This window comes from Arvicola amphibius, chromosome 9 (genome assembly GCF_903992535.2).
Source record: "Arvicola amphibius chromosome 9, mArvAmp1.2, whole genome shotgun sequence".
NCBI classification, from domain to species: domain Eukaryota; kingdom Metazoa; phylum Chordata; class Mammalia; order Rodentia; family Cricetidae; genus Arvicola; species Arvicola amphibius.
The window spans coordinates 117,758,647-117,786,504 of NC_052055.2; the positions used below are offsets into that span (position 1 = coordinate 117,758,647).

General features: G+C 47.3%; 1 protein-coding gene across 1 annotated transcript in view; it reads right to left on the reverse strand.

Moving 5' to 3' along the window:
- Positions 1-385: 385 nt before the first annotated feature.
- The window catches only part of Trappc10 (trafficking protein particle complex subunit 10), a 68,199-nt gene continuing 40,726 nt past the window's right edge, over positions 386-27,858 (reverse strand). The window contains exons 12-23 of the mRNA XM_038341658.2: positions 26,666-26,806; positions 26,286-26,398; positions 22,817-23,331; positions 21,437-21,578; positions 20,062-20,220; positions 18,887-19,116; positions 17,347-17,447; positions 15,274-15,400; positions 14,070-14,240; positions 9,873-10,050; positions 2,551-2,745; positions 386-1,687 (exon numbers count right to left, since the gene is read on the reverse strand). Coding sequence (XP_038197586.1) covers positions 1,449-1,687; positions 2,551-2,745; positions 9,873-10,050; positions 14,070-14,240; positions 15,274-15,400; positions 17,347-17,447; positions 18,887-19,116; positions 20,062-20,220; positions 21,437-21,578; positions 22,817-23,331; positions 26,286-26,398; positions 26,666-26,806 — 2,311 coding nt within the window. The 3' untranslated portion in view covers positions 386-1,448. The remainder of the gene's footprint in view (positions 1,688-2,550; positions 2,746-9,872; positions 10,051-14,069; positions 14,241-15,273; positions 15,401-17,346; positions 17,448-18,886; positions 19,117-20,061; positions 20,221-21,436; positions 21,579-22,816; positions 23,332-26,285; positions 26,399-26,665; positions 26,807-27,858) is intronic.

Consider the following 27,858-nt stretch of genomic DNA (forward strand, 5'->3'; position numbering starts at 1 on the left):
AAACTGCACATAAGTTTTAATAAATGTTTATTTTCTTTACACATTCCTCCAATTCCTGCAAATGAAAACTGGGGGCAGGGATAACACTGTCTTTTACTTACTAAGTTAAAAAGGAAATACACCAAATACTGAAAATGTTGGCTTGGTTCTCCCTTGGCTTCTGCCTGTGTTCCTGATTCCCTGTTCTCAAGCTGGGTTCCTGGGGGGCAACCACTGCTGAAGACAGCTCCTCCCTCTTCCACTCTGCATCTCAAGTTCCACTCATGTGAGCCATGCCAATGAACCCAGAGCACTCCATCTCATATGTACAAAAATACATCACTTCGGAGGATGAAAATGTTTAATACATACAGCATGTATTTACAAGCTATGAGTTCCACACCAGTAAAAACGAACACACATTTATTTTGTCCTTGATTTTTGGTGCAACTTATACACAAACATTACATCAGTTAGTCTGTACTCTTAAAAATAATAAATCAACAATATGTACAATTAAATTTACAACCAAAAGTAAATGAACCCGTCGGTGCGGTATGACTGCGACCCAGGGGAGCTGCAGAGGCTCCACCAGGCCGAGACCTCCTTTGACCGACCCCAGAGCACGAGAGACCGCTCTCATCTTCACTCCACACGGAGCGAGCGTCTTCAGTTCCAAGACTTAAGGTGCAAAAGATGTTGATTATACAGCTACAATACATGAGCAGACTTTAAAGTGAGAGAAAGTATTTCACCCCCACATCCAACAATTATAATAAATATAGATTTAATTCCAAGTGCATATGATATTCAATCATCAGGGAGAATCAGGGATCCAGAACTTCTAGCCTAAGCCATCTCCACATCACACTTCCCTGTGCTCTGGTCGTCTCTCCAGTGCCTTTCATGTGGCTTCTACAGATGGACCTTGTGATCTGCCAGGCATCCCAAGGCACAGAAGGGGTTATGTTCCTCCCACCCACCCCCACCCAAAAGGTGTTACTATAAAATCCTAACTAGGGAATCTGGAGTGTAGGACAGGGCTTCACCCCTCAGGAGGCCCACAAGTCGCCAAGGGGCTGGACTGTATGAGCAAAGGGCACACAGTGCCATAAGAAGGCTGTGGAGTCTGCTCAAGGTCCACCTGGGAGAATCGGAAATGGATGGGAGCCACCCAGAGAAAGGCTGTGGGAGGACACCAGTCTTGTGGGGAAGGTACAATGAGTTGGGGATACCAGCATGGGGACAGGGTCAGGGATGAAAAAATAAAAATGAATCCTGTGTCATAGACAACATGAGGTGATTCTCTACTCCACTGAGCAGCTGAAGGACACTGTTCTCTGCGGCGTCTGTAGCTAGGCAGAACTGCCGAAGTCTGGTAGAGCTAGTGTGTTACCACAGACCACAATCCAGCCACAATCCCTAAAGTGCACTCACGGCCACTCTGGCTTCGCTGGCCCACGACATGGTCAGGTAACACTGACTTCCAGGACGTGGTCGTCTTGACTGGGGATGACCAGGATCTGCATGCCAGTGCTGGAGTTGAAGACCTGGCCAGCGGGCAGAGCCTGGAGCCGGGGCATGGGCAAGCCCTTATGTTCGCTGCTGGAAGCTGAGTGTGTGCTGCCTCTACTCCGCATGCTGCTGCAGTCCAGCTGGTCATCTAGGTGCTTGTCCACTGACAGGCTGTCATTTTCTATCCAGCTGTCTGTGGAATACACAGGAAGTCAGACCAAGCCACCACAGCATGAGCCTGGGGAAGGGGGAAGCCAGCCTGGACTATCGTGGATGCAGATGAGTCACCTGAGTGTCACACTGTTACACAAAACATTATTGTGGTTTTTGAAACTAGTGCAACAGACTGGGGTTTGGATTAATTTCTACTAGTCCTGAAAATATGTTTTAGCATTTCAGCCTACCACATGAAGCTACAGTCTATTTAAATACAGAATTTATCATTAATTCTAAAAGGGCTCTGCCCACAGCTTTCAAACTGTTTATTAGAAATCACACTTCAGACTCAGACTCTGAACTGGCAGTGTGGTTTGGTTCTCTCAAGATACCAAGTAGTGGCAGAAACCACAGTCCCCAGTTAGTTGTCTGTCCATTCCCCCCAACCCCCACCACCATAGCTGGGGACACACCAGGCTGGCACTAAGAAAACTGTGCAGCCCACAATTTGGGGATTTTGTACTTTGTTTTAAATCCTATCTTGTCTACACCTGTACTTTTAATTTTACTTATTTATTCATTTATTTGCTTATTTATTTACTTATTTTTTTTTTTTTTTTTTTTTTTTTTGAGACAGGGTTTCTCTGTTGTAGACCAGCCTGGCCTTGAACTCGCAGAGATCTGCCTGCCTCTGTCTCCTGGTTACATCTGTGCTTTTAAACAAACTCTGTGCAAATGGTTCTGCACAGAGGAGGTAGGGACAAGGCTATGCTTAGATACTCAGTGGGTCTGGGCAGTATATCAACTGACTTGCGGCAACTTTCCACCGGGGACAGGTTATCAGGACATGACCTACTTTATGTAAGGAGGGGAGCATCTGCCCTTCTGTAAATGCCTTACCAGCATCCAGTTGAGAGGCATGAGCAGAATGGTGGGGAAGGTACTTAAACAGCCGGACGTCAGGCAAGGGGAGGTAACCAGCAAACAGAGGCATCACTTCCATATGGACTCTGTGAGTGGCCTGGGCAGCCACAGGCATGGATATGACACCACAGCTCTTCCCACATACAGCCCAGTTGCTGCTGTTGTCCACAACTGGAATGAGGAAAACATACCATTTGTACAGACAGCCAAGTGAGACCCCGCCCTTTCCAATCCTCACCGTCGGCCTCATCATGGCACAAGTCTCACCTAAGCACACCTTACAGTGAGTATGTGTTTGAATGATCAAGGCACACCACTGTTTTAGTGCAACACTCAATTCTAGTTTAGACTGCATCACATTACATGTAGACAGAAAACCACCCTTTCCATCAGACAAGTGAGACAGTATAAACTAGGCTGCCTGGAAGTAGCTGCATCAAGACCTTGATCTGTGCTGTGCTTTGGTCCTCAGCTGGTGGTGCTACTGCAGGATCACATTGTAAGAGTGCCAACTCCATCAGTGGGGTCCAGTGATGAGTTCATGCAAATGGCTGCTAGGAGGGGGGCCTAGCTGGAGGAATGTCACTGAAGAAGGGCCTTTGAAGGGTCTATCTTGTCCACAGATCCTTTTTTCCCCCCTCAGCTTCCTGAATGCCACAAAGTAAGCAGACTCCTTCATCACACTCCCCAACCACCACGTTTCAGCCTTGCCTCAGTCCCAAAGCAATGGAGCCAGCTGAGGGTGAGTAGAACCACAGCCAATGAAAACCTGTTCCTCTGGATTCCACAGGCACCTGTCTCAGGTGAGACAGTTCAGGGAGAGAAAGCTGCCCAGCACTGCCTGGATACTGCTCCTGGGTGCCACCATTCATGGAGTGAGAATAAATGCCATCAACCTTCAGGTGCTTCCCAAGGATGTAAAAAGATGGTACACTTTGTATTACATAGCTTGGTCACAGCAGGTCCTCAGTATGTGGCAGCTGTCATTAACATAAATTACTTTGTTGTTCTGAAACAGGGTCTGGCTGGTCTGCAACTCACTATGGGAACCAAACTCAGAGACCCACCTGCCTCTGCCTCTGGAGTGCTGGGATTAAAGGTGTGCACCACTGATGTGGGAGAGTCTTCTGTTTGAGTTGATTTCATTGGCTAATAAAGAAACTGCCTGGCCCATTTGATAGACCGCCCCTTAGGTGGGTGGAGTAGACAGAACAGGAAGAGGAAGTGAGGTAGAAGGATCAGTCAGATGCCACGCCTCTCCTAAGTTAGTCAGACCGCCGTGCCTCTCCTCAGAGAGATGCCAGACGAGATGAAGCTCCAGCCCAAGATGGACGTATGCTAGAATCTACCTGGTAAGGCACCACTTTGTGGTGCTACACAGATTATTAGATATGGGTTAGTCAAGATGTGAGTAAGAGGCTGAAAATAATGGGCCAGGCAGTATTTAAAAGAATACAATTTGTGTGTTGTTATTTCGGGACATAAGCTAGCAGGTGGCGGGAAGCCGGCCCACAGCTAATTACTACAGAATGGCACCAACGTGGATAACTGAATCCACAGAAAACCTGAGAAAGCTTGGGAAAGAATAGAGCAAAGCATGGCTTCTTGGTAGCAGCAATTTCTCGGGTCTGAACGTGTGTTTTTCGGTTTTCAGCCATAGCAGAAAAAAAAAAAGCTGTGCTGTTTTAAAATGCTGGCTTTCTGGACCGTCCTGCCATGGCAAACTCTGACTCTTTCAAGCAGGCAGTCTTGACTATGGAGCTTTTGATTATTGTTTGACATTGTTGCAGCTTGCTTGCTGGCAGGGACCTTGAACCGCCACAGAGTTGTGGTGATAAACATGGCTACAGCCAGTACCTCTGCCATGAGGCTAGAAAGCTAAGGAATGGGCTGGATCCAGCCCCCAAAGTCATGGCTTTAATCCTACCTATATTGCTTGGTAAATTAAAGACCAGTGTGGTCAGAAAAACAGAGATATACAGTAAAGAGAGATTCAAAGACAAAGAAAACCTCTAAATGGTTTACAGTGAGTTAAAAATACAAGTAGGCTAAAAGTTAAAGTTCTTACAGTTTAAAAAAGAGAAAGAAAGAAAAAGGAAGTAGTTTGTTGTGGTGGTACACACCTTTAATCCCAACACTTGGGAGGCAGAGGTAGATTGACCTCTGTGACTTCAAGGTGTGTCAGGACACACCTTTAATCCGAATGCTTAGGAGGCAGATACAGAAAGATCTCTGTGAGTTCAAGGTGTGGTAGCATACACCTTTAATCCCAGCATGTGGGAAGCAGGGGCAAGTAGACCTCTGAGTTCAAGGACAGCCTGGTCTATAGAGTTATTCCAGGACAAAGATATACAGAGAACCTGTCTCAAAAAGTAAAAGTAAAAAATTAACGAAATAGAGGTTAATATAAAGCCGCATAAAGATGGAAAATACACTGAGAACCATGATACTGTATGCTATTATGCTCTCTTTGAATTGTTTGAATGCTGAGGAAGGAGCAATAGCTGCTAAAATATATTTGTTTAAAAATGCTGCTGAACTAATCCAAGAAAGATATCTTGAAAATACCTTGACTTCAGAATTTGGATCTAAGGATTTGATACTTTGGAAAAGAGATTTTTCTTTTATTTTTACAGAAAATGAGAACCATTGGACTGCTATCATCCCAATATGGTATGATAGACCACGACCTCCTGAAAGGTTGCTGTGAACACCTTCAGAAAATTACTTCACCCAACTGATGACTGAGATGAACCTGGCACACAGGTTACACCATGAAAGATCTGATTAACAGCGTCCCCATTCAGCAGGAAGCAGTTTGGAGAGAAATAACTGCGCCCATGTTCCCAAATATTGTTTATAAGTGTTCTTTTACATTTAAAGGGGGATATGATATGGAGATGAGTAATTTGCATTGATATGGATTTTGCTTTAGTGATTTAAATTTAAGGTCAGTTTTGTTATATGTATATGTATTTCTGATCTTGATTAAGGTATTATGATTTTGTAGTTCATTTAAAAATGTAATGTATATAGGTTGTTAATGGATAGTCATCAGTAATAGTCAAACTTGTAGTCATGTTAGATTTTCTAGATATATAGAGATATATTTTAGTTAGATAGGCATTCCTAATATCTTTCAAAGACTACAGAATATTCCACTTAAATGTTTTAATAACTTAAGGCTTTTCATGACAATGAGACATATCTGCTCCTGGCAGCACTAGCTACTTCAAGAGGAAAATGGGCATCGAAGAGGATCCTTATGGAGTTTGACAGCCATTTGGGCAAGAAACTGCTCTTGCCTGGACTGTTGCCGAAACTGGACACAAAGAACCCACAGAGAGAGGACTGCTGAACTTGCCTAAAGGTGAGATGATTCTTTGGGATTCCTGATTCATGAAAGAGTCCGCGAGACATTCTGCAGGACACAGCAGATACTGACTGAACTGACTTTGAAATTTCCTGCATCATGGAAATGTCTGCTGGAAACTATGGGCTTGAAGGGCGAAGATGGATGCCCCAACGGTACAGAGGAACTTTGGGTGACTGTACAGGCAGCGAGATGTCTCTTCATTTCTAGAATTTTGTAAGTTGCTTACTTCTTATTTACTTAGGTAATATTATATCCTTCTGGAGTCTTTGATGGAGTTGAAGAATGGATAGATAGTTAAAGTTTTCCTTTGTTATGATAAAAGATAAAATGGATATAAGTATTGTAACTAATTCTTACTTGATAACTATTTTGTTATATGTAATTTTACTATGTTAAAGTTAAAGCCTTTCTTTTATTGTTTAAACAGAAAAAGGGGAAATGATGTGGGAGAGTCTTCTGTTTGAGTTGATTTCATTGGCTAATAAAGAAACTGCCTGGCCCATTTGATAGACCGCCCCTTAGGTGGGTGGAGTAGACAGAACAGGAAGAGGAAGTGAGGTAGAAGGATCAGTCAGATGCCACGCCTCTCCTAAGTTAGTCAGACTGCCGTGCCTCTCCTCAGAGAGATGCCAGACGAGATGAAGCTCCAGCCCAAGATGGACGTACGCTAGAATCTACCTGGTAAGGCACCACTTTGTGGTGCTACACAGATTATTAGATATGGGTTAGTCAAGATGTGAGTAAGAGGCTGAAAATAATGGGCCAGGCAGTATTTAAAAGAATACAATTTGTGTGTTGTTATTTCGGGACATAAGCTAGCAGGTGGCGGGAAGCCGGCCCACAGCTAATTACTACAGAACACCACCACTGCCCAGTTGACCAACATGTTTGCCTCTTGACCCCCTCCCACCCCTTACTGATCTAGTATGATCCTGACACCCAGTCTGAGGTCAAGACAACAGGTGAGGAAGGACAGCCCAGAGCAGGAAAAGACCCTTCCCACAAGCAGCAGACAAGCAGCAAGGAGGCCACAGCTTCCTATGCTATGTGTGACTTGAAGGCCAGGAGCAACAGAGGCAGGTGGGGTGGCCATGAGGTTAGCTGGTGCGCAGACAGGCAGGGAGGCAGCTGCAGGGTGCCCCATCGCCAAGTGAGCGCCAGGCTGCTGCCTCCATGCCACACTCACGCTGGTTCTGATGAAGGCACAGGCCACATTCGCCATCATATCCCTTACATTCTTCACCAGCATGGACTAGCTGGGAATGGACAGCTACTTGACAATCTCCTCTGCAGTCACAGTCATCATTGTCCAGTCCCTCCTCTTCCCTCCTCTTCTTCCTCCTTCTCCTCTTGTTCCTCCTCTTCCTCCCCCTCCCCCCCTCCTCCTCCCCCCTCCTCCCCTTCTTCTCTGGTGTATGTGTGAACATGTGTTATGGAGCACATGTGGACATTAGAGAACCTTGCAGGAGTCAGTTCTCTCCTTCCATCTATGCGTCTCAGGGTTTGGTGGCAAGCATCTTGACTCACTGAACCATCTTGCAAGTCCAGAAGCATTGTGAAGTGTGTCTTGACAGTTACAGAGGTCACATGAACCCAGCCTTCCCTACTGTGCACAGCATGGCCACCAGGCAGCAGTCTTCAAAGGCACTTGGGTCAGACTTTTTGTTTGTTTTTGGTTTAATTCCATAGAACCACAGACAAGGGCTGCCTGCCCTAATCCTGATCTTTGTCAACCTCAGACCCATTACCCTTCCTGTAATGCTGTCACTTGAGACTGTCCCCATCTCAGCTTGTAACCTCTTCAGAAGAGGAGTTAAGATGTCCATCAAAACCCTGTGTGTAGCCAGAGCTTACTGCTTTACCCCATCAGTCAGTAGCTGAGGACATCCGAGCTACCTCAGTCGGGTGCTTCACGCTTTTCACACTCAGCTGCAGGACGGCGGCGAGAGCAGAAGTGTGGAGAGCATTCTGCACTGTGTGCTGCAGTGGGCTGACTCCACACTAGCTCAGTGCGAGAGCTAATGACTGGCGAATTATGGGCATCAGTGCTAGTATCCAGCAGATATTTCCTTGAAAATGAACCACATGAGGCTGCCGTGTCATGTCAAAACAAACAGTTCAGAGCAAAGCCGGGCGATTCCCACCATCATCCCAGAACTTCAGAGGCTGGGGCACGAGAACTTCCATGAGTTCCAGGCCAGCCTGAGCTACAGAGTGAGCCTCTCTTTGTCTGCGGCCCCCTCACCACCTTCCCCCTCAAAAACCAGTCCCAGTCAGTATTTGTCATGACTGATAATGCTTAAGACTTTAAGCATAAATTGGAGTTTGCGAACTTTGCATTTGCCAGTGTAGGTGAGCTGCTCAGCTGTGGAGTCTGAGGCTGTGCGTGAAATGAGACATTTTTACAACTGTGTGCAATTAGGAAACCATGTTTCCTAAATGATCACTCATGATGCTACAAAGTAACACCTGACCAAAAAGCGCTCCCACTACTCAGTAGTGATCTGTAAAAGCTTCCTCTGGTAATTCAATTACTACACTGTCTCTCCTCAGAGTGGACACAGATGAGGCACAGAACTTCAGTTACCTCTGATTAAGCTAGACAGCAAAGAGATCAAAGACCCCGGACATCACATGCACTGTCATTTTTCTACTTGGGAACAGAGTTATTTTTCATGAAAAATGTCATGTTATGTGTCTGTACTGCTTGATTTACTATTGTGTATATGTACATGGTGATATACCGTGTGAATCAGATACACGTATGTCCCTGCAGACATGTGGAGGTCAGAAGACAAGTTTTACAAGTCAGTCAGTTCTCTCCTTCCAGAGTGGGTTCCAGGGATTGAACTAGGTTGTTAGGCTGCAGAGAGCACACTTTCACTCTTGAGCCGCTCTGCCAGCCCTGTTTGATTCCAAGTGCACTGTATGTTTCTGTATTTGCAGCACATGTGGGGGCCAGAGGTCAACTTTGGCTATCATTCTTCAGGCACCATTCACCTTGCTTTAAGATATGGCCTCTCACTGGCCTGGATCTTGCTAAGTAAAATAGTCCATCAGGCTTGCTAATCTGGCAGGTCTGCCTGTCTCTGCCTTCCCAGCACTAGGAAGACAAGTGTTTGTCTCCATCCTCAGCTTTTCCATGTAGGTTCTGGAGACTGAACGCGGGTCCTTGTGCTGGCTTAGTGATCGAGCTACGTCTCTAACCCTGTTTTTGAAATAGACTCTCAGACAGCCCAGACTGGCCTAGAATTCATTTTAACAGAGGCTAGCCTTAAACTCCCAATTCTTTTGTATCTGGCTCGCAAGCTCTGGTGTTACAGGCATGCACCATCACACCTACAACATTGGTGTGTTAAAAATCTTTACTATTAATGTATGTGCATGTGTGTAGGCATAGACATGGCATGGCACACGTGGACATCAGAGGACTTTTGGGAATTGGTTCTCTCTTTTCACTGTGGGCTTCAGGGGCTGAACTTAGGCCATCGAGCAGGAGCTCCATGTGGGTGCTTTCACCCACTGAGCTATTCTGCTGCCATTATTATTTTAAAAACTATAGACATTTGGTTCACCAATCATGTTCAGAGTGATTTTGAGGACTGCAGAGCCTGGGGAGAATAAGAGAGGCTAGTGTGTGGTCAGGAGCTCCAGCTGCTGTGAGCACACGGACACAGCTTTAGGGTAATAGTAGGATGCTAGCCCTACAAAGAAGGGCAGATGCATCCGTGGTCCTGAGTCCCTAGGCTCCTGCCTGGTGCCTGTTAGAATGCACAGGAAACCACAGCTGTGCTCAGTCAGCCCCAGACTGTGCTGTATCATGAATCTATCAGGTAAATGCTGAGATTCCAGAACTCCCAGGATGCCGCATGTCACTGGAGACCATGGAGCATCGCACCATCAGGAAGAACTTGAGGCCTACCTTCGTACATAAGCTTGGTGGAAAAATATTCCTCAGACTCCACGAGGGCTTCATCCTTGTCCACATCCAGGAGGTCGGCGAGCCGTGTGATAGACACCTCCAAAGAGCAGAGTGAGCCCGTCCTACAGTACTCAGCCCCTGAAGCAGGGAGAATCTCAGCTCTCACATTGTACAGTGTCTGGAAAAAGGGGCAGAGAAGGACAAGGGACAACTTACCCACTAGCCAGAGGAAAGGCTGCTGAGGGCCAGGGCAGAACTGTCCACTCACTTTTCAGCACAGGGAAGGCCGCCCCTACTACGTGGCCACAGAGCAACTTAGGCATCTGCTTAGAGACATGGCCTTCTCCTCTTTTTCTTTTCTTCTTACATTTATTATTGCTGGTGAGAGGAGAACATGAGTATGCACACGCCATGACATGTGTGTGGAAATCAGAAGCCAACTTTGTGGAGCTGCTTCTCTCCTCCCACCGCTTCACAGTTTCCAGGGATCAAACTCAAGCTTTTTGCAATAAACACCTTTCCCTTCAGCCAACGAACCATGGGCATTTTCAAAACATGGGAGCAAAGGCAGTGGAGTGACCCTCCATGTGTCTCTCCCACATCAAGATTACTAATACTTGGGGCTGGAGAGATGGCTCAGAGGTTAAGAGCACTGACTGCTCTTCCAGAGGTCCTGAGTTCAATTCCCAGCAACCACATGGTGGCTCACAACCATCTATAATGAAATCCGGTGCCCTCTTCTGGCATGCAAGCATACAGGGAAGGAATGTTGTATACATAATAAATAAATAAATCTTTAAAAATAAAAGATTACTAATACTTGCTTCATCTTCTTGATCTAAGTCTCCATTAGAGTTTATAAATCTGCCTAAGATATTCAGAGGCAAATTCCAGACAACCTGCCATCTCACCTCTTATGTTAACATGAATATTACTAAAGAATAGATGCTTTCTTGCCAAAACACATCATTACCAGAACTAGTACAGTTAACACAAACCTCTGGGTTAATTTGGTCTACAACCCCCCTTTTCCTCATCAGCCTCACTCTTGATGTTATTTTGTACAAACAAGTATTTTATCAACACCCAGCACAAGCCAAGGCTCCCAACCTGCCTGCTGCTGGTGGCACAGGTGAGAGGCTCATATCACACATGGGCAGTTCAGGTTCTGCCTGGCATGCATGGAACAACACATCTATCTCAATAGAAAACATTGCCTTGCTATTCAAAGGAGGGATCTGAGATCAAGAATCATGTTCTGAGGATTCATGGAAAGATGACAACTCTGGGATCCATGAAGCTAAACCAGTTCTCAGGCAGCCTTGGTCGTGACTTTCTTATCAAACACTCAATTAAGTCTGATCAGAGAAAGGCAAACGCTCACCAATCTGATGGGCTGCTCTCTTGCTCTCCCATCATGGGGCCCTGGGAACTGACACATGCAGACATGAGAACACGAACCCAGCCCTTTGACTGGGATGAGGTGGGGGTGCTGCAGAATGCTGAGTAGTCCATCCACACAGGCCAGGTCTGGGTGTTCAGAAGAGATACAAGATTGCCCATCCACACATCCTACACCAGGCATTAGCTGGATACACTAGGTAGAATGATTTTTGAGCCTAGCAGAGGACACATTTCCTAAAGGTTCAAGGTGCCATCTACAGTGGCAGTGGAGTTGACCTCAAGTTATCCTCTCACACTGGTTTCTGGAGAAAAGTCAATGGCTGCATGAAGAACTCGCTCCTGAGAGGTGTCACACCAGTCTCTGTCACTGGACTGCTGACTCTACAAGTCTGTGACTAGAACCAGGCTTTTCCAGTAAGAAACAACCAGTCACAGGGAGTGGCATCACGCCATTCTGTGGCAGCACAGGGACAACTGATGAGTCACAGAACAGAATGGCTCAGACAAGATGTAAACACAAGCACCGAGACTATCAGGCCCTTAGAAACCTTGACTTTGGTGATAGATTCTTAGATCTGAAACTAGAGATTCAAGTGATGAAGGGAGAAAAATTAGATTTCATCAAAAGCAAAAACTTCTATGCTCCCATGGATATCGTCAAGCGAGTGAATGCTAACTACGGAAGGGGTACATGTTTACAAGTTATACACAGTAAGGGACAGACACCTGAGATATACCAAGAACTTACAATTTCTGCAGTGAGAGCAGCGGGCCACTTCCCGCCGCCCAGCTCTCGGCCGCCTGGCTAGCTTATGCCCCGAAATAACAACACACAAATTGTATTCATTTAAATACTGCCTGGCCCATTAGTTTCAGTCTCTTATTATCTAATTCTCACATCTTGCTTAACCCATTTCTAATAATCTGTGTAGCACCACAAGTGGTGTCTTACCGGAAAAGATTCAGTACGTCTGACCTGGTGGCTGGCTTCATGGCATCTGTCTCAGAGAGGAGAGGCATGGCGATTGCCCGAGGCATCTGCCTCACTTCCCTCTTTCTAGCATTCTGTTCTGTCTACTCCACCCACCTAAATCTTGCCCTATCAAAAAGCCAAGGCAGTTTCTTTATTGACCAATGAAGAGTCCTCCATCATACAATCTAATAATAAAAAGTCAAACCACCTCATGTAAGTGAACAAAAGATTCAAGCCAGCATCTCTCTAGATGACCTGTAACTACAAAACCATATACCACTTGGCCTCTTGGGAATCCTCCCACCTCACCCGCAAACACTCTGCAACCTCTTCGGGATGGTCTTGACTAAGGAGCCAGCAGCTGCAGTGCTGTGAGGTGTAACCCCGGGACCCCGGAGAGCTCCTGGAGTCCCACTTCTCAAACGCCTACCCAGAGTTTCACTGTGACCCAACTCCACTTGGGGGTATTTATTCCAGAGAACCAGTTACGTGTCCTGTGTGGGTCCACAGAAGAACTCGTGAGTGGATTTCCCTAGCATCATTGTCGCAGGAGCACATTATCAACAGGGAAGATTCTGGCCACTGATAATGGATGGACATGTGGTCCATCCGCCGTGAAATAGCATGTAGCAAAAGGAACAAAGTCCTGACCTGTGCTTCCAAATGGACAAGCTTTGAGGACACTGCCAAATAAAGGATGCTAATCACATGTCACAAGGTATCAGAGTGGGAAACTCTGAGGAAGTGTAGGTCCACAGACAGACCTGCCTGTAGCTTACAGATTCACCTGGGTAAGGAGGAAATGAGGAGTAGCCATGGATGGGTAGAGACACTTTTTGAACACAAACTATTCCCCAACAAGCTCTGAAAAATGGTCACATAACTGAGTGTTAGGACATGTGGAAGGCACATGCTGAGCACTGTCACACACAGAGACACCTCAACAGCTTCCCACACAAAGGTCCTGACTGACGCTCAGTCTCAAGAACACAGTTAAGAAAGCAGCCCACCAAAGGCCCATGACTACAACTGTTCAGGAGGAACCTGGTTCTCAGCTTGCAGGACCCCTGAACTGGTGTGAGAGGAAGGGAAAAGACACAGTGGTAACAAAAGGCAAACAGACTCCTCCACCCCAGTGTTTCCTGACTGCTGATCGTCACATATCAGAGCTGTGTGTTGCCACTACATAAAAACAAGCCATAACACCGGCTATATTTAACTCTATGGCTAATGTACAGAGTTGAAAATATGGGCTTCAAAATAATTAGACTGATTTGGTTAGAGGGAGGTAGAAAATAAAAATGGTTAGTGTCAAGAACTATAAACACAAATGCCTTTCTATCTGCCCAGCACAAAGTCAAGGAACTGAGCTGACTTAACCAAACCAAACCAGGCTTGTGTGCCCAGCTCACAGCCATTCAAAGCAGCACACTCAAACTTAAACAAGAGGAAGATTAGGAAAAAGTAATTAACTTTCTCCTGTAACACTTCCTTGCTTTGTGTTTGAAAGCAGAGCCTCGGAGCAGGAGCTCAGGACAGAGATGGAATGACTCTAACATGTATTCCAGATTGTTAGGACAGCATGAGAAGGCGTGGGGTCAAGGTCACAGACCATCAGTATTATCAGGAGCAGGAGCACCTCAGGAAGGACACGTACCACAAAGTGGACAGGCATGGGCTTAGCTGCTCAGAGGTCACAGCCTTCCTTGAGCTGTGGCTCCAGTACATTGAAAGAATCCACCTGAACCTCTGGAGTATCAAGAATATGAAGTGCCCATACTTCCATCCCACACCTCTTTTCCCAATAATAGATTACATACAAAAAAGTTCTCCACTTGGAATTCATAAGTGTAGGGCTTCAAGGAGACAGTCAGTCGCTCTTCAGAAGCTGGGGAAAATCCCACAGAGAACCGGCAGTGCAGAGGAGGGGGAGGTTCCTGAGTCCACGTCAACTCCCAGACAAAGAACACGGACTGCTTGCTGTGGATAAGCTGTAATGAGAAGCACAACTTTGGTCACAGTTCTAGAAGCCTGGGGGAGGTCATAGGCCTTTCACGTTATGCAAAGGGGCATGTGTCAGGCAGTCCTGTAATTTAGCAGCACCTACCATGTCTCAGTCCTGCCTGCCTGGTCTGACACAGAGCCTGGCCCCCGGCTGGTAAAAGAACTCTGCTTTATGACTACATAAGCTTCACAGCATCAGCAATCATGAAAAGGAGCTTTCAGAATCATTATTAGTACACAGCAAGCTCCCAAATGGCTCCATAATGGGGCATTAATGCCACTGTCAAAGCTAGACCAATGGCACTTCCTGGAGGTGGTGGAAACTTCAGGAAGTAGGCCAGTAGTTGAGGAAGCATATGAAGAAAACATTGGGGCCCTGCCTCCCTTCCTCTCTTTCTCTCTCCTCTCTCTCCCTGATTCCCATAAGGCCAGGGCATCAGCAGCTCTGCTCTACCACGCTCTCCCCTCCATGATGGACTGCCTCCGCACAGGACCAAAAGCAATCAGGCAAAGTGACCAAGGACTAGAACCTCTGGAACCAGAAACCAAAGAAGCCTTCTTTCCTCTCAGGGACTGTAGCACAGCGACAGAAGGTTAATATGACTGTCACCCAGTTTGCACCCATGTCAATCATTTCCTATTGACATAAAGTAGCTCAGGAACAAGTATAGCCAGACACATGGCCTGAACACCAGGGGCCACACCTACAGGCTCAGGGACAGGCTCAACAGAGGTGGAACAATGGTCAAAGCCAGCAACACTGACTGTCCAAAGTACACAGGAAAGTGCAAAAAATGCCAGGGAGTGAGGGCCCAGTTGTGAGCTTCTCATAGCAACATATATATTACATACATACATACGTACATACGTATATATGTCCCACAGGTGGGCTACATGGCACACGGTGCTGCAGCTCTGACACAGGCCCTCCTTCCTGCCCAAACCATCCAATCAGCATCAGGCTCTGCTCAGCTACAGTCAATCCCCCTGGTCTCCTCCCCTGACCAGCAGAGGAGTTACCTGCTGGGACTGTGTGTTCAGGGGCGTCAGCCTCAGGTCGGCAGCATGACCCATGTCTTCCAGCTGACTATCTGACAGCTCAAAGTCCAGCTCTGACAGGTTCTGGACACGGACCTGCACGTATTTCCTAGAGCATAGAAACAAAGTGCGTCACTGGGGCTCTTACCCGTGTCTCGACTACATGAAAGGGGGACACTGTCCAAGGGAGTCATGACAGGCGAAGGAAGAGTGAGTGGTGTCAAGGCTTTCATTTTGGAACACAGTTAAAGGTGCCAGAATAAATAATCTTTTAAACAGGCAGCCTGTGAGAAACGGACCTGAGGAAGTTGATCTGATGTGTGGTACTGTGTGCAGTACCTAAGGGCCAGTCGGTCTCTGGTGGGGGCGGGGAGCCTGACTACCCTTCCCCACTTCAGGCCTTCTCCGCTCACTTCTGCTATCTGGAGAACATTGAAAAGCAAGTCTTTAATAAAGACTTAGAATCACCATGGAAACAAATCTCTGTGCATGTCTAAGATGGGTGTCTGGATCAGGTTAACTGAGGTGAAGTCCCACCCTCACTAGAGCGGCACCACTCCACGGCTGGCATCCCAGCCTGAAGAAACAGGAAAAAGCAAGTGGAGCACCAACACCCACGTCTCTGCTTCCTGACTGTGACACAACACGAGGAGCTGCCCACTGCTCTGCTGCCACCCCTTCCCTGCTATGCTGGACTGTGTCCCCAGAACTATGACCCAAGTAAGCCCTTCCTTAAGTTGCTTTGCTCACAGCAACAAGACAGGCATAATTTCAGCTGCTTCTTTTTTTAAGCTGCTTTAAATGAAGCAGCCATATTCTTTTAGAGATTACTGAGGTTTCAACCTTTGTATGTAACGTGTGTTACATGAAGAGAAAGATACTGTTCATATAACTTTCATTCTTACAACTTAGCCAAGTCCCATCGGTCTCTGAGAAAGAGGATTGTTACAGTAAGAGGAGTATCTGAAGCAGGGAGAGCAGACACTGTACGGCCCCGACACTGCTGTCATCTCTAGACGCTCCCAGGCTTGATGATACTTCTAGAGTGGGTACTCAGCTAGGCAATGTGGCTCCTTCCAGAAGACACCAGCACACCTTAGTCTTCGGGAGCTGGGATACCAGTGTAGTGAGAACACTATGCAGCGTATGGAGCAGCTAAGAACTAGGCCCCAAGTGATAGTGCTTTAAAAACTCTACCCTGCGGGTATCTGACAGAGAAGTAGCTACACAAACCCATGAGAATGCACTGGGCAGCACAAAACACAGCACCTTGTAGAAGTTGAACACTGAAGTCTGCCAGAAAGTCGGTAGTTAAAACAGAGAGGGGGGTAGAAAGAGACTGGTAATCAGTTGAAGATCTTGTTGTTTTAAGTTTGGCACAGTGGCTGTGCCCTAATCTACTGCTATTTCAGCCAGCAACTACAACTCCGCAGTTAACAACCTGCTTCTCTAGGAGTGGCCTGGCCACTAAGGTTGTAGTCTGACGAGAATTCTGTTCCCGCAGGACTGGCACTATAGCTGCCACTAAAGGGAGCTTTAACTAAATCTCTACCATTCTATTTATAAGTAAGACTTGAAATTCAAAGGTTGGGATGAAAACCTGTGAGCTCAGAGAGACTGAGTAGCAAAAAGAGAAATTTCTCTCTTTACTGGCATCTCCGAAAGATCCATGCTTCTGCTCCACCAAAACAGAAAAACCCATGCCACTCCAAATCCATCCCTACTACTTCCTGTGTCTTTATCTCTACTGGATGCCCTCTGATGCTCTATGGTTATTTTCTGTCTACTAATTGCTAGCTCAGTCTTCTGACCTAAAGTTAATTTTATTTAATAAATGCAAATACAAACTGGGGGTTCACAGTGTGACTGAACATCCCCAACAAGATCTGGTTTGGATTTCACCTCAAACTTTATACTGACATGTCAGCTGTGAGGCAGAGGAGAAGCTGGGAACACTGCCTGGTACTCAGAACACAGGAAGCTACTTTGGTAATGTGTACAAACCACAGTGACATACAAGGACAAGCTATGCACCCTGGCCCCCATCCCCCTTACCGGGTCCCAGCAGAGAGCAGAGTGTGTGCGGTCCTGAAGGGCACACTGAATGTCAGTGCAATGACAGTGGAGTAGATGGACCACGGACAATCAATGGATACCTGTGGAGAAACAGAGGCCACCTTTAACCCACTGTCCAAGAGCACAACCCTGTCACCGTCCACCCAGCTGCACAGTGGCTTTATTGTGGTTCGCCATCACTGTCCCAAGAGGAAATTCTATCGGACATATTTTCATATGAACAAGTGAAAAGGAAAACAAGGAGCTGCAAAATCAGCAAGAAATGGAGAGAGAATTGGAAACAGTCCCAGCTCAGCTCATAGCACAGGCATCTTGGCAGGAAAGAGCAAGGCCACCTGTGCCTCATGCATCTTGGGTCCAAACGCTCCTAAGGCTCACACAACCATGAGCCATTGGAAAGCAAGCAATCATCCAATTACTTCACCTGTCTGACAGAACCTAGCTAAAGGCCGACCAAAGTGGAGCTACAGTGGGGAGCAAGAGAGACACTCTAGGGGCAGGAGAGGAGAGGTCTTGAGTTTGCTTTTATCCCCACACAAAATAGGCAGATCTACTGGGTGCAAATGACATCTCCCACTAAAGGAGACATTATCTTTACCTTCTGCATTCTCTGCACAGGGTGCAGGGAGAAATTTCTTAACTACTCTTAAGAGACTGTGCCGTGGCTTGAATGTGAATGGCCCCCTCAAGCTCGTGCTTGAATACTTGGAGGTGTGGATTGTTGAGGCAGTGTCACTGGAGGCAGGCTCTGAGGTTTTAAAAGCCCACCTTGTCAGTTAGCTCTGTCTCATGCCTGTGGATCAAGGCTAAGCTCTCAGCTACTACTCTAGTTCCATGCCTGTCTACATGTTGCTATGCTCCCCACTATGGTGGGCATGGATTCTAACCTTCTGAAACTGTAAGCCACAAATTAAAGGTTTCTTTTATAAGTTCTCTGGGTCATGGTATTTTATCACAGCAACAGACTGGAAGACTGGGAAGGAAAATCTCTTCTACAGAGACTGACTATCTTATACCTTAAGCCACAATGCATTTAAAGTGACTGCTGTCTGAGGCCTGTCCTACTTGTCCTACTGTTCCTGTACCGACACTGCACAATGTGCAAGGCTCAAAAGAGGCCACAGAACTGGAACCTGTATCACAGGAGGAGGACAAACCTTGCAATACTCCATGAGCTGATTTCACATACACCTTTGACCAGAGCAACAATCTCTCTGAGTAACTTTTAACAAATGCCAGCCCCAGAGCCTACCTCAATGGAGTATTCCTGGCTGAGTTGACCCAGGGTCTGTGTGACACAAACTCCTGCAACTTGGTCACAGGATGCATGGATCCACCCTCCCTCCCAGTGTCATGGTGTCTCCTCTCTGGCTGCAGTGAAGTCAGAGCTTTGATGTCTTCTATGTTGGCTGCAGTCCAGATGAGTGTACAGGGGAGCACAGGAGGACAGGCTCCACGCTCCTCCTACCCAGACAGGCAGAGGCTACTGCCTAGTCTCACAACCCAAGACCCTCTCTACCTTGTGATCTGTGGTGATCATGCAATGATCAGTCCTCTGCATGTCTTTCTGCTTCCTGTGGGGCTCTGGTGTCCCCAGAATACTGGTATCCCCACCAGCTGCTGGAGCTGAAGGCAAAGACAGAACCTCGAGCTCAAACTCGATCACGTGGTATGCAGGTGCAGTGGGAAGACCGATGCTTGTGACCTTGTCAGAGGACTGGATCCGGAGCAAAGCAGAGGAGCACTCTTCTGTGAGAGACAGAAAGTCACCTCAGACATGACTCTGTTTCATTCCCCAGTCAAGCAGGGAACAGGCATAATGGGAGGCACTGCCGAGCTCCTGCCGTCCTGTGCACATGAATGAGGACTATGCTAGGCAGGAAAATCCAAGGCCCTAGACAGGGCTCCATAGGAGGTTCACAGGCCAGGCACTGCTCAAAGTGCAGACAGGCAGGGGCAGCTCCCACATGGCTGCATGCTCCATCACATAGCAGACTGTAGCTTGACTCATAAAAACCTAGAGGCAGATATTGGGGTTCAACCTGAAGGTCAGAAAAGCAAAATAGCCAGTCACTGGCTCTAACCTCTACCTCAATCTGAAATGGCTACCTGCCTCTTGGAATCTCAGAACAAGACTGTGTGTGAGAGCCATTCCCTCCCATCTTATATTCCTCTCTAGAGCTGGGATTAAAGGCGTGCACCACTACCGCCTAGTTTCTGTGGCAAACTAGTATGGCTACTGGGATTAAAGGTGTGTGTCAGCAATGCCTGGTCTGTAAGGTTGACCAGTGGGGCTGCTTTGCTCTCTGATCTTATTTATTAAAATACAAATGAAATACCACTACAGCAGACCATCACCTGCTCCAAGGAAAAAGAAGTAGAAAGTTAGGGATTAGTTTTTGCTCTTTAGTGGTGCCAGACAGGGGTGCACATGCCTGGAGAAGCACCCCTGTGGAACATGGTTCAGCTCTGTCACTGCACTCAAGGTTGGCAGCACTTGGCACCTAATGAACACAACATGCTCAGGATATGTCCCTATATGTATGCTTCATTCAGGGGCTAGCTCAGGCCACCTATAAATGCTGACCTCAGAAGCCAAGACAAGGTGCCACAAAGTGTCAGGGCCGTGATGCCTAGCTAGTCTTCCGTCCCTGAAGAGTCTGAACACAAGTGCACCAGCCCTGGCTGCCTTACCTCTTGAGTTGGAGTAGACCACGGCTCTGTTCTCAGCCTGGCACAAGATGAGCATGGCTTCAACATTGCTGAGCTGAAGGCTGTCTCCGTTTTTTACTGCATAATGGCCCGTAGTGACAGTAAACTTGACTTTCTGAGGAATGCCAGCCAAAAGGCTGTCTAAATGAAACAAGACAGCAGTTAGGATCCTGTCCCCCAGAGCAGCTGCAGGAGCTGTGGAAGGTGAAAAGAGCCGCTAAAAGCCCATTAGCCCTGGGCACCTCTCCCTCCTGCCAGTCACAGAACTTCCCTGAGAACAAAGGACACCGTGAACCTGAGGGAGGAGGGTGCCCCCTGGGCTCCAGAGTGAGAGATTGCAGTGTTCACTAAGTTATCAAGTCAGACAGGCAGCTCCAGGACAGAGTAAAGAAGTGGGCATTGGAGCTGCTCAGGAGAATAGAGTAGAGAGGATCAGGCAGGGCAGAGGAGGGGTGAGAGGCCAGAGACAAGAAAGAAAGGTAGGAGAGGGAGGCAAGGCCACAGCAGAAAGGGGAACAGGGCCAGGGCTTCCAAGGAGCAGAGCTCAGGCTGTGGCCAATATGTTCCCATGGAAGAGCCCCTAGGGACTACTGCGCATGACACCTGAGGACATCTGCTGGTAGCCCGGGGAGAAGCTGAAAACTAAAGATGTAGAAAGAACTAAGGAGATTTAATAGAAAAAGAAAAAAGGAAAAGGCTTTCCTTGCTGTGTTTTCCTTTTGTTTTAAATAGGAGGTTTATAATGGCTCACACACAGCTAGGGCTCAAGTCAAGGACCTACAACTGCATCTAGTATTGGCCTCCCGAGGCAGCCAGGGCTCTGCATGGAAAGACAGGGCATGCATGTGTTCACGTGTGCACCTGTGTGTGCATCTGAATGTGCACCAGAAAGCTGCAAATAAAGGTCTTCCCAGTCTAAGACCTTGCCTCTCTAGCGTTCCAGAACATGCCACGTGGCAGCAGCCTTGTGAATGCCACTCCTTTTACTTTGAAAGTGTACCGGCAGGTCAGAATCTCTGGGTTTCTTAGGGTCATGCTGTGGAGTTAAGCCCACTCAGAATTTTCAAAGAGGAAACCCGATTACAGTGTGAACTACACTCTGTGTGCTGCCACCAAAAGGGAGTCAGGTGTACAAGTTCCCTGCAGAACACCTTTGTGTCTTACTTTCAGATACACACGGTTACTATGCATGGTGGCTAGCAATCACAGGACAGTGACAGAACAGAGCTCCAGTCAGTAGCTTCCAGGCCATTTCCACTACTCTTTCTAGGAGAGGAGCAAGGAGCTGGGAAAGATGGTACTGAGACCCTCCCTTGAACCCTTGGTGGCTTCCTGTGTGGCTTCTGGCTCCACTCACCAGCCAGGGGTTCCACATGCAGCTGAGGTTCCTGAGAGTACACATCGTACTGTACAATGGGGTGGATGTGTGCAAGGACAAACCACACAGGGCCCACCGAGGCCCGTAGCTGTCGCAGCGTGTATGTTCCAGGTTCCTTGGCCTAGGGGCAAAACAAGGTACTTGGTAAGACAACCCTTTCTGTGTTACAAGTTCCCAAGATAAAGACGGGCTGTCCTCTTATTCAAATGCCACCCATCTTCCCTGCAGCCCTCTGTCCTCCCCATCACATCTGCACCTATGCTGCTCCAAGAAACATCTGGCTCTCAAGCCCTTTCTGAGCAACTGATGCTTCTGAGTCAACATTAGCCTCTAATGAGGTAGACATGGTAAGGACGTCTGGAAAGGTACTAAGTGAGACATTCAACAGGGGCGACTGCTACTAGAAGACCACACCCAGGTGGAGCAAACACCTTCCTTAGATCTTGTCTGTGTATGAGGTCAAACAAAAAGGGCATGCTCCATCAGAGCAAAGTGTACAGTCCTGACACCATGCAGCCTTCAAAGGGAACATAGGCCAGGTCACCTTCAAAATCTTCTTACAAAGTGAGGGGTATGTTGACACACACAGGAACTAGCTAAGAAAATCCAATAACCCAGCCAATTAAAAAGCTAAGCAAAAACCCAAACAAAGATGTTCATAAAAACTTCATTCAGAGCCAGGCGGTGGTGGCGCACGCCTTTAATCCCAGCACTCGGGAGGCAGAGGCAGGCGGATCTCTGTGAGTTCGAGACCAGCCTGGTCTACAAGAGCTAGTTCCAGGACAGGCTCCAAAGCCACAGAGAAACCCTGTCTCGAAAAACAAAACAAAAAAAAAAAAAACAAAACAAAAAAAAAAAACCAAAAAACAAAAAACAAAAAAAAAAAAAACAAAAAAAGCTTCATTCAGTAGCTGGGAATTGTGGTTCATGCCTATCAGAGGCTGAGACAGGAAGACTGTCACATGCTTGAGACCACTGTAGGTTACACAGTAAATCCCAGGCCAGCCTGGGCTACAGTGTAAGAGCCTGTCTCAAAATAAATAAAAAAACAAAAAACAAAAAAAAGCTACAGAGAAACCCTGTCTCGAAAAAACAAAAAAAAACAAAAAAAAAAAAACAAAAAAAACCCAAACAAACCAAAAAAAAAAAAAAAACCAACAAAAAAAACCCCACAAAACTAGGAACAAACTTCATTCAAAAATTTATCAACAGCCAAACTACTGTGTAGATACAAAGATGAATCTTCTCTAGGATAAAGAAAAAATACTGGAAGCCACAGAGGACCTCACAGTGTACTCAGGCTCCCTCCTCATCTCCACCAACTTGAGAGCCATGTCCTAAGCCCAGCCCTACCCATACCTGGGTCCTAAACTCTATCTTGTTGGCTCCTGGCTGCAGAGTCACACTGCTGCACTTCAGGACATGGGCGCCATCCTCCAGGGCCAATCCGGAGGGTGCCTCTAGAGAGGAAACACTTTCCTGCCTCCTCAGGAGCATGTGGACATTCCTACAGATAATGCCCGTGGTGTGCAAGGAGTTATCAGAAGGGCTTCTCTCCAGCATCTCCGACAACTCCAGGGCAGGCAGGCTGTTCTGAGATGCAGGGAACAGGGAGGCTTCGGCTGGGAAGGTGATGATTCCGTTGGAAGTTTTGTGCTTGGTCAGCCACTCAGCTGTCTTCCGGTAGTTGTTTTTTTCAATACTAAAGTGGACGTTGACAGCAATCTGGTCCACGTGGACAGGGATAGGCATCTGGCTGCAAACTGTTATCTCCACAGTCAGGACACCACCCGCATGGACCACAGCGTTGGGAGGGTCAAAATGAAGATCCTTTAGCCGTGCAAAGGAGTGCATGGGTAGCACCACCTTGTGACCTGCAAACACATACTCCATGTCCCACACTCGAGCCACATCTCCTGCTAGCACCGGGAGGAAGGTGCTGCCAGCTCAGAAATGTGGGTGTTTACTTAGAACAAAGATTGCAAGCTTCCCAACCTCCCACATTCCTTCTATCACAAAAGCAGACTAGACAACACTTCCAGAACTCTGGGGACGGGGAAGATTTCTGCAGCTGTCTTGTCACTTTAGGAGAAGCAAAGAACAACCGCTCCCTCCATTCCAAACTAAAACTGGCCAGCAGTCTGGTCCCTAGTGCCACCCCCAGGGACTCAACACCCTCCGAAACAGCTCTTAGAAGATCCCTAGGAAAGAAGCCAATTGCTCCACTGTGCCCTGAAAGTTAGTCCCGGCATCTGCCAGACTATGGAGACAGTAGAGGGACAGCTGCCTATAGTTTGGAGATGTGAGGGGACATGAAAGCATGAAGACATCTTCAGCAGACATGAAGATGGGTGAGAATCCACAGTACTGTTCTCCTCTCCTAAGTGCCATGGTGATGTTTAGGGAGAGTACAACACTACAGAACCACTGAACAGGACTGATAAACCAAAGGAGAGTCTGGAGATGGGTTTGGTGGAAACATGCTTAGCAGGCATTAAGCTGAAGCTATGGCTCCGGCTGTGGGTTGACTCATCCAAAACCAACCAACCAACCAACCAAAGTCTGTCCATAAGTTAAAGCAGACTTGCCATAGCTGAAGAACGGGCAAATGCTTTTAAAAGTTGTATTCACACAAAGGGACCAGGGAGCAGGAAGGAATACCCTCACTCCCATCATCCCCCACACAGCAGCAAGCCGAGAAGGCACACTGGGGTCTGTAAATCAAACTACCATCCTGATGCTGCTGAGAACATCAGGAAGGTGGCTGTTAAAGGAAGAGGCGATCCACCTCTGCAGCCGGTGATCACACAACCAGGAGCCAGAACCTTGTGGAGGACTCTGTCATACTCAGCAACTGCTACGGACTGACCAATCTATGCAACCCAACCCAGGCACATCTTGTGGTAAATAAAACAAGCCCTGGCCCCCAGAACAAGGGTACTTGGATATGGGTGTCTGGGAGGTAATTAGACTAAATGAGGTCAAGGGGCATTTACAGAAAGACATCCCTGAGTGCTTGCTGTCTTCTGCATTGTATGTAAGGACATAGCAAGGAAGAAGCTCTCACCAGAACATGACTCTACTATGTCAGAACTCAGAAACAAATACCTGCTATTAAGTCCCTGTGCCACAGCATTTTATAATGGCAGCCTGAAGAGAACACAGTATCTCTTTTTAAAAGGGCTCTTAGTCAACTAAACACAAGGAGCAAAACTATGCAAGTGTCGTCTGGCTACACAAAAACATCAAGTGCATCCCTCCAATCTAACCTTCCAGAGCCTGCAATTTGGAGGCTCCCAGGTAGAAACCCAGGAACAAATTCCAGAGGGTGGATTGGCCTGAATGACAGCTGGCTCAATGTTTTGGAAATAAAAAGAAAATGGTATAGTAATACATGCCACACCCCATGAGCCTTGAAAACACTGAGTCAAAGAATCCAGTCACGAGAGACTCCATGTAATGGGAGCCCATAGAAAGCAGGGGTGGGGGCTGCAGGGCTGGAAGGGTTAAGTACAGGACTCTGTTCTAGGTGACAGAATGGACTGTGGTGGTGAATATGTACATCTGTGCACACACTAAAAGCCACCAAATTGCATGCTTCAAATAGGAATTCATGATATGTAAATTCTATCACAATAAAGCAAGATGTGAGAGTAAATGTTCTAAATCAAAAGAGAACTGAAGCCGGGTGGTGGATCTCTGTGAGTTCAAGGCCAGCCTGGTCTAGAGCTAGTTCCAGGACAGGCTCCAAAGCTACACAGAGAAACCCTATCTCAAACAAACAAGCCAACCAACAACAAACAAACAAACAAACGAAAGAACTGGGATATATAATCAAGCTTATATATAAGAATTAAGTGATATGTGGCTCTTCACTAGATTCCCATAAAAATAATTTATATGGGTCTGGAGAGATGGTTCAGTGGGTTAAGTGTTTGGTGTGTGCACACGTGTATCTCAGTTTGGAACCTCAGCATCCACATAAAAGCTGAGCATGGAGGTGCATATCTGCTACTGCAGCACTGGGAGCAGATAGGCAGAGTCCAGTAGCTCTCTGACCGCCAGGCCAGAAACAACATGCTCCAGGTTCAGTGGGAAACCTTTTCTCCAAAAACACATGGACACACACGTACAGATGTGTGCACGCACACACACATGGTAATGCATGCTTAACACTTGGGAGGCAGATGCAGGCAGACTGTTTCTAGTCCAAGGCCAGCTGGGTCTACATATTGAGTTTCAGACTAGCTAGGAGTACATAGTAAGAACGTGTCTTGTTGGGGCAGCTGGCCCAATCCCTGCGTTCAGGGGCATGGCTGCCCCAGGGGAGTAGGATACCCTTAAAAAGGATCGGGGAGCCGGGAGGAGCCCCGTTTGCTATCCCCCGCGTTACCTTCTGCTCCGCTGGACCCTTGGTTCTGTAAGTTCCCTTATTTCCCCTTTTATTAAAACTGATTTATTATAAAAGGACTATTTTGGTTATTTCCAAACCCCTCCGACCGCCGGTACCCGCCGGTACAGTGTCTCAAAAAATAAAACATAAAAATTATAGCAATTCATGGTAGCATTCTTAAGAAAATCAGAAAAACCTGAGTCTGGGCCCCAGGCGGTATCAGAGTCCTCCGGTCCCGGGGCGCCTCTTGTGTGGTAAGGAGTCTGGCGCTCTTCTGTCTCACAGACGCATGCTAACCTGTTTGGGTGAAGTCTCACTCAAGTTCACCAAAGACAAAGCCATGGCTGGTGCACAGGCAGGCGCTACGGCTTCACTCCTCTCCTTTCATACTGCATGAAAAAACGCCTGAGACACAGGATTAGCCACCAGTCTCACCTGGGTTGTCTTCTTGCTGGCTGGCATAGCTGAGGATCTCCTGGCAGAAGTACTTGCGCTCCTCCTCTGTCAGATGATGGTCACTGGCTAGAAGGCTGCTGGTCTGCAAGTAGCTGAAGTGGAGAGTTAAGGGCCAGGAGTGAGGACCTCCCGAGTAGGACGGTGGGCAAAGGGCTCCAAATGTCCTCTCTTGCCTTCAAAGTACAGCCCAAAGGAGAGCTGTCACTTAAAAAAAAAATAGAAACTCAAAGTTAGATTTAAAAAGAGTGGACACTTGCTCTATGCTCCACAGGAGCTACCAGCACACTCATTGCTAGCAACGCCACCATATATCAGACAGTGACTTCCTATTTCACGACAACACTGGACTCAAAGGATACTTTTCCATCTGCCCAAGGTGTTTTTGGCACTCGGCTAGCTGCTTCCTTGTGTGTGTGACAGGTAGGGCCCAGCCCTCAGCCAGGTAATTCTTCAAAGCTCCCTGAAGATACATTTCTGCCTTCTGGGGTGACCTTTTCTTCCTTGCAAAGGAAGCAAACACAAGTTTGTTAGGCATCACAGGGGCCAGCATGGCAGACCTCCACCTGACACATGTCCGCAGTCCTCCCACAAGCCCTTCCCACCACCCCTCCTGTGAGGAGCCATGAAGGACGGCCAGGGAACATTCCGAGCAGTGGACTCATGCTGATAACATGCTGCTGCTCTGGCATCTGACACTAGTTCTGTATACCCTTCCTAGCTAGGCTTCAGGTCAGCAGAAGAACACTTTCTTACTGGCAGGTGGGACAGCTGGGAAAAGAGAAGGGCATGTCCCTAGCCCCCACCGGGCCATGCTGCCACACCACACTGGACTCATGCCAACAGTCTACATGGCCCAGCCATCGAGCTTAGGTCAGCTATGACTGGGCAGATACGAGCTGCTTACAGAGACTGAGAGCACCGAAGATTAGACAAGCAAAACCAGAAGGCCTTTCTAGTTCCAAGGAAGCCACAACAATGTTCAGAATAAAACCAAGTAAAGTTTACGCCACAGATTCACTGGGGCCTGTTATACTTCGAGGAGATCAGGGCTCCTATTCCTTCCCCAGAGGCTAGGATGCTGGACCAGCCAGAAGCTAATACTGCCAAGCTCTCCAGGGCATCCTTGGGGAGAAATCTCCATTTCCACTACTCCAGACATAATCAGAATTCAGAAGTCCCAAATTAAATGTTTCTCAAATAAAGTAAAATTTAAACTTAGCAAAATACTTTTTTTTTCTGGAGTCTTTTGGTTCTCCTGTGATACGTTGTTTGTTTGAAAGGTCCAGAACTTTCCATACCTCTTCAGTCATAACCTCTAGTGCTAGCAAGCACTCTAAATCTCCAGTAAGCTGACAGAGTCTGGGGAATCTAACAAGAAGGAGGAGGCAACTGTCACTCAGCTAGTGTGTGGCCAAGTTGAACTGAGCCTCCAGGTTCTGAACAGCAGGCCAGTGCCTGGCACTGGGATTCTGCAGTGTTCAAGTGCACTAAACTCACAGCACCCAGAGATGTAGTTTCCCCCAAATGCAGAAGTGGAACATGACTGCTTGAG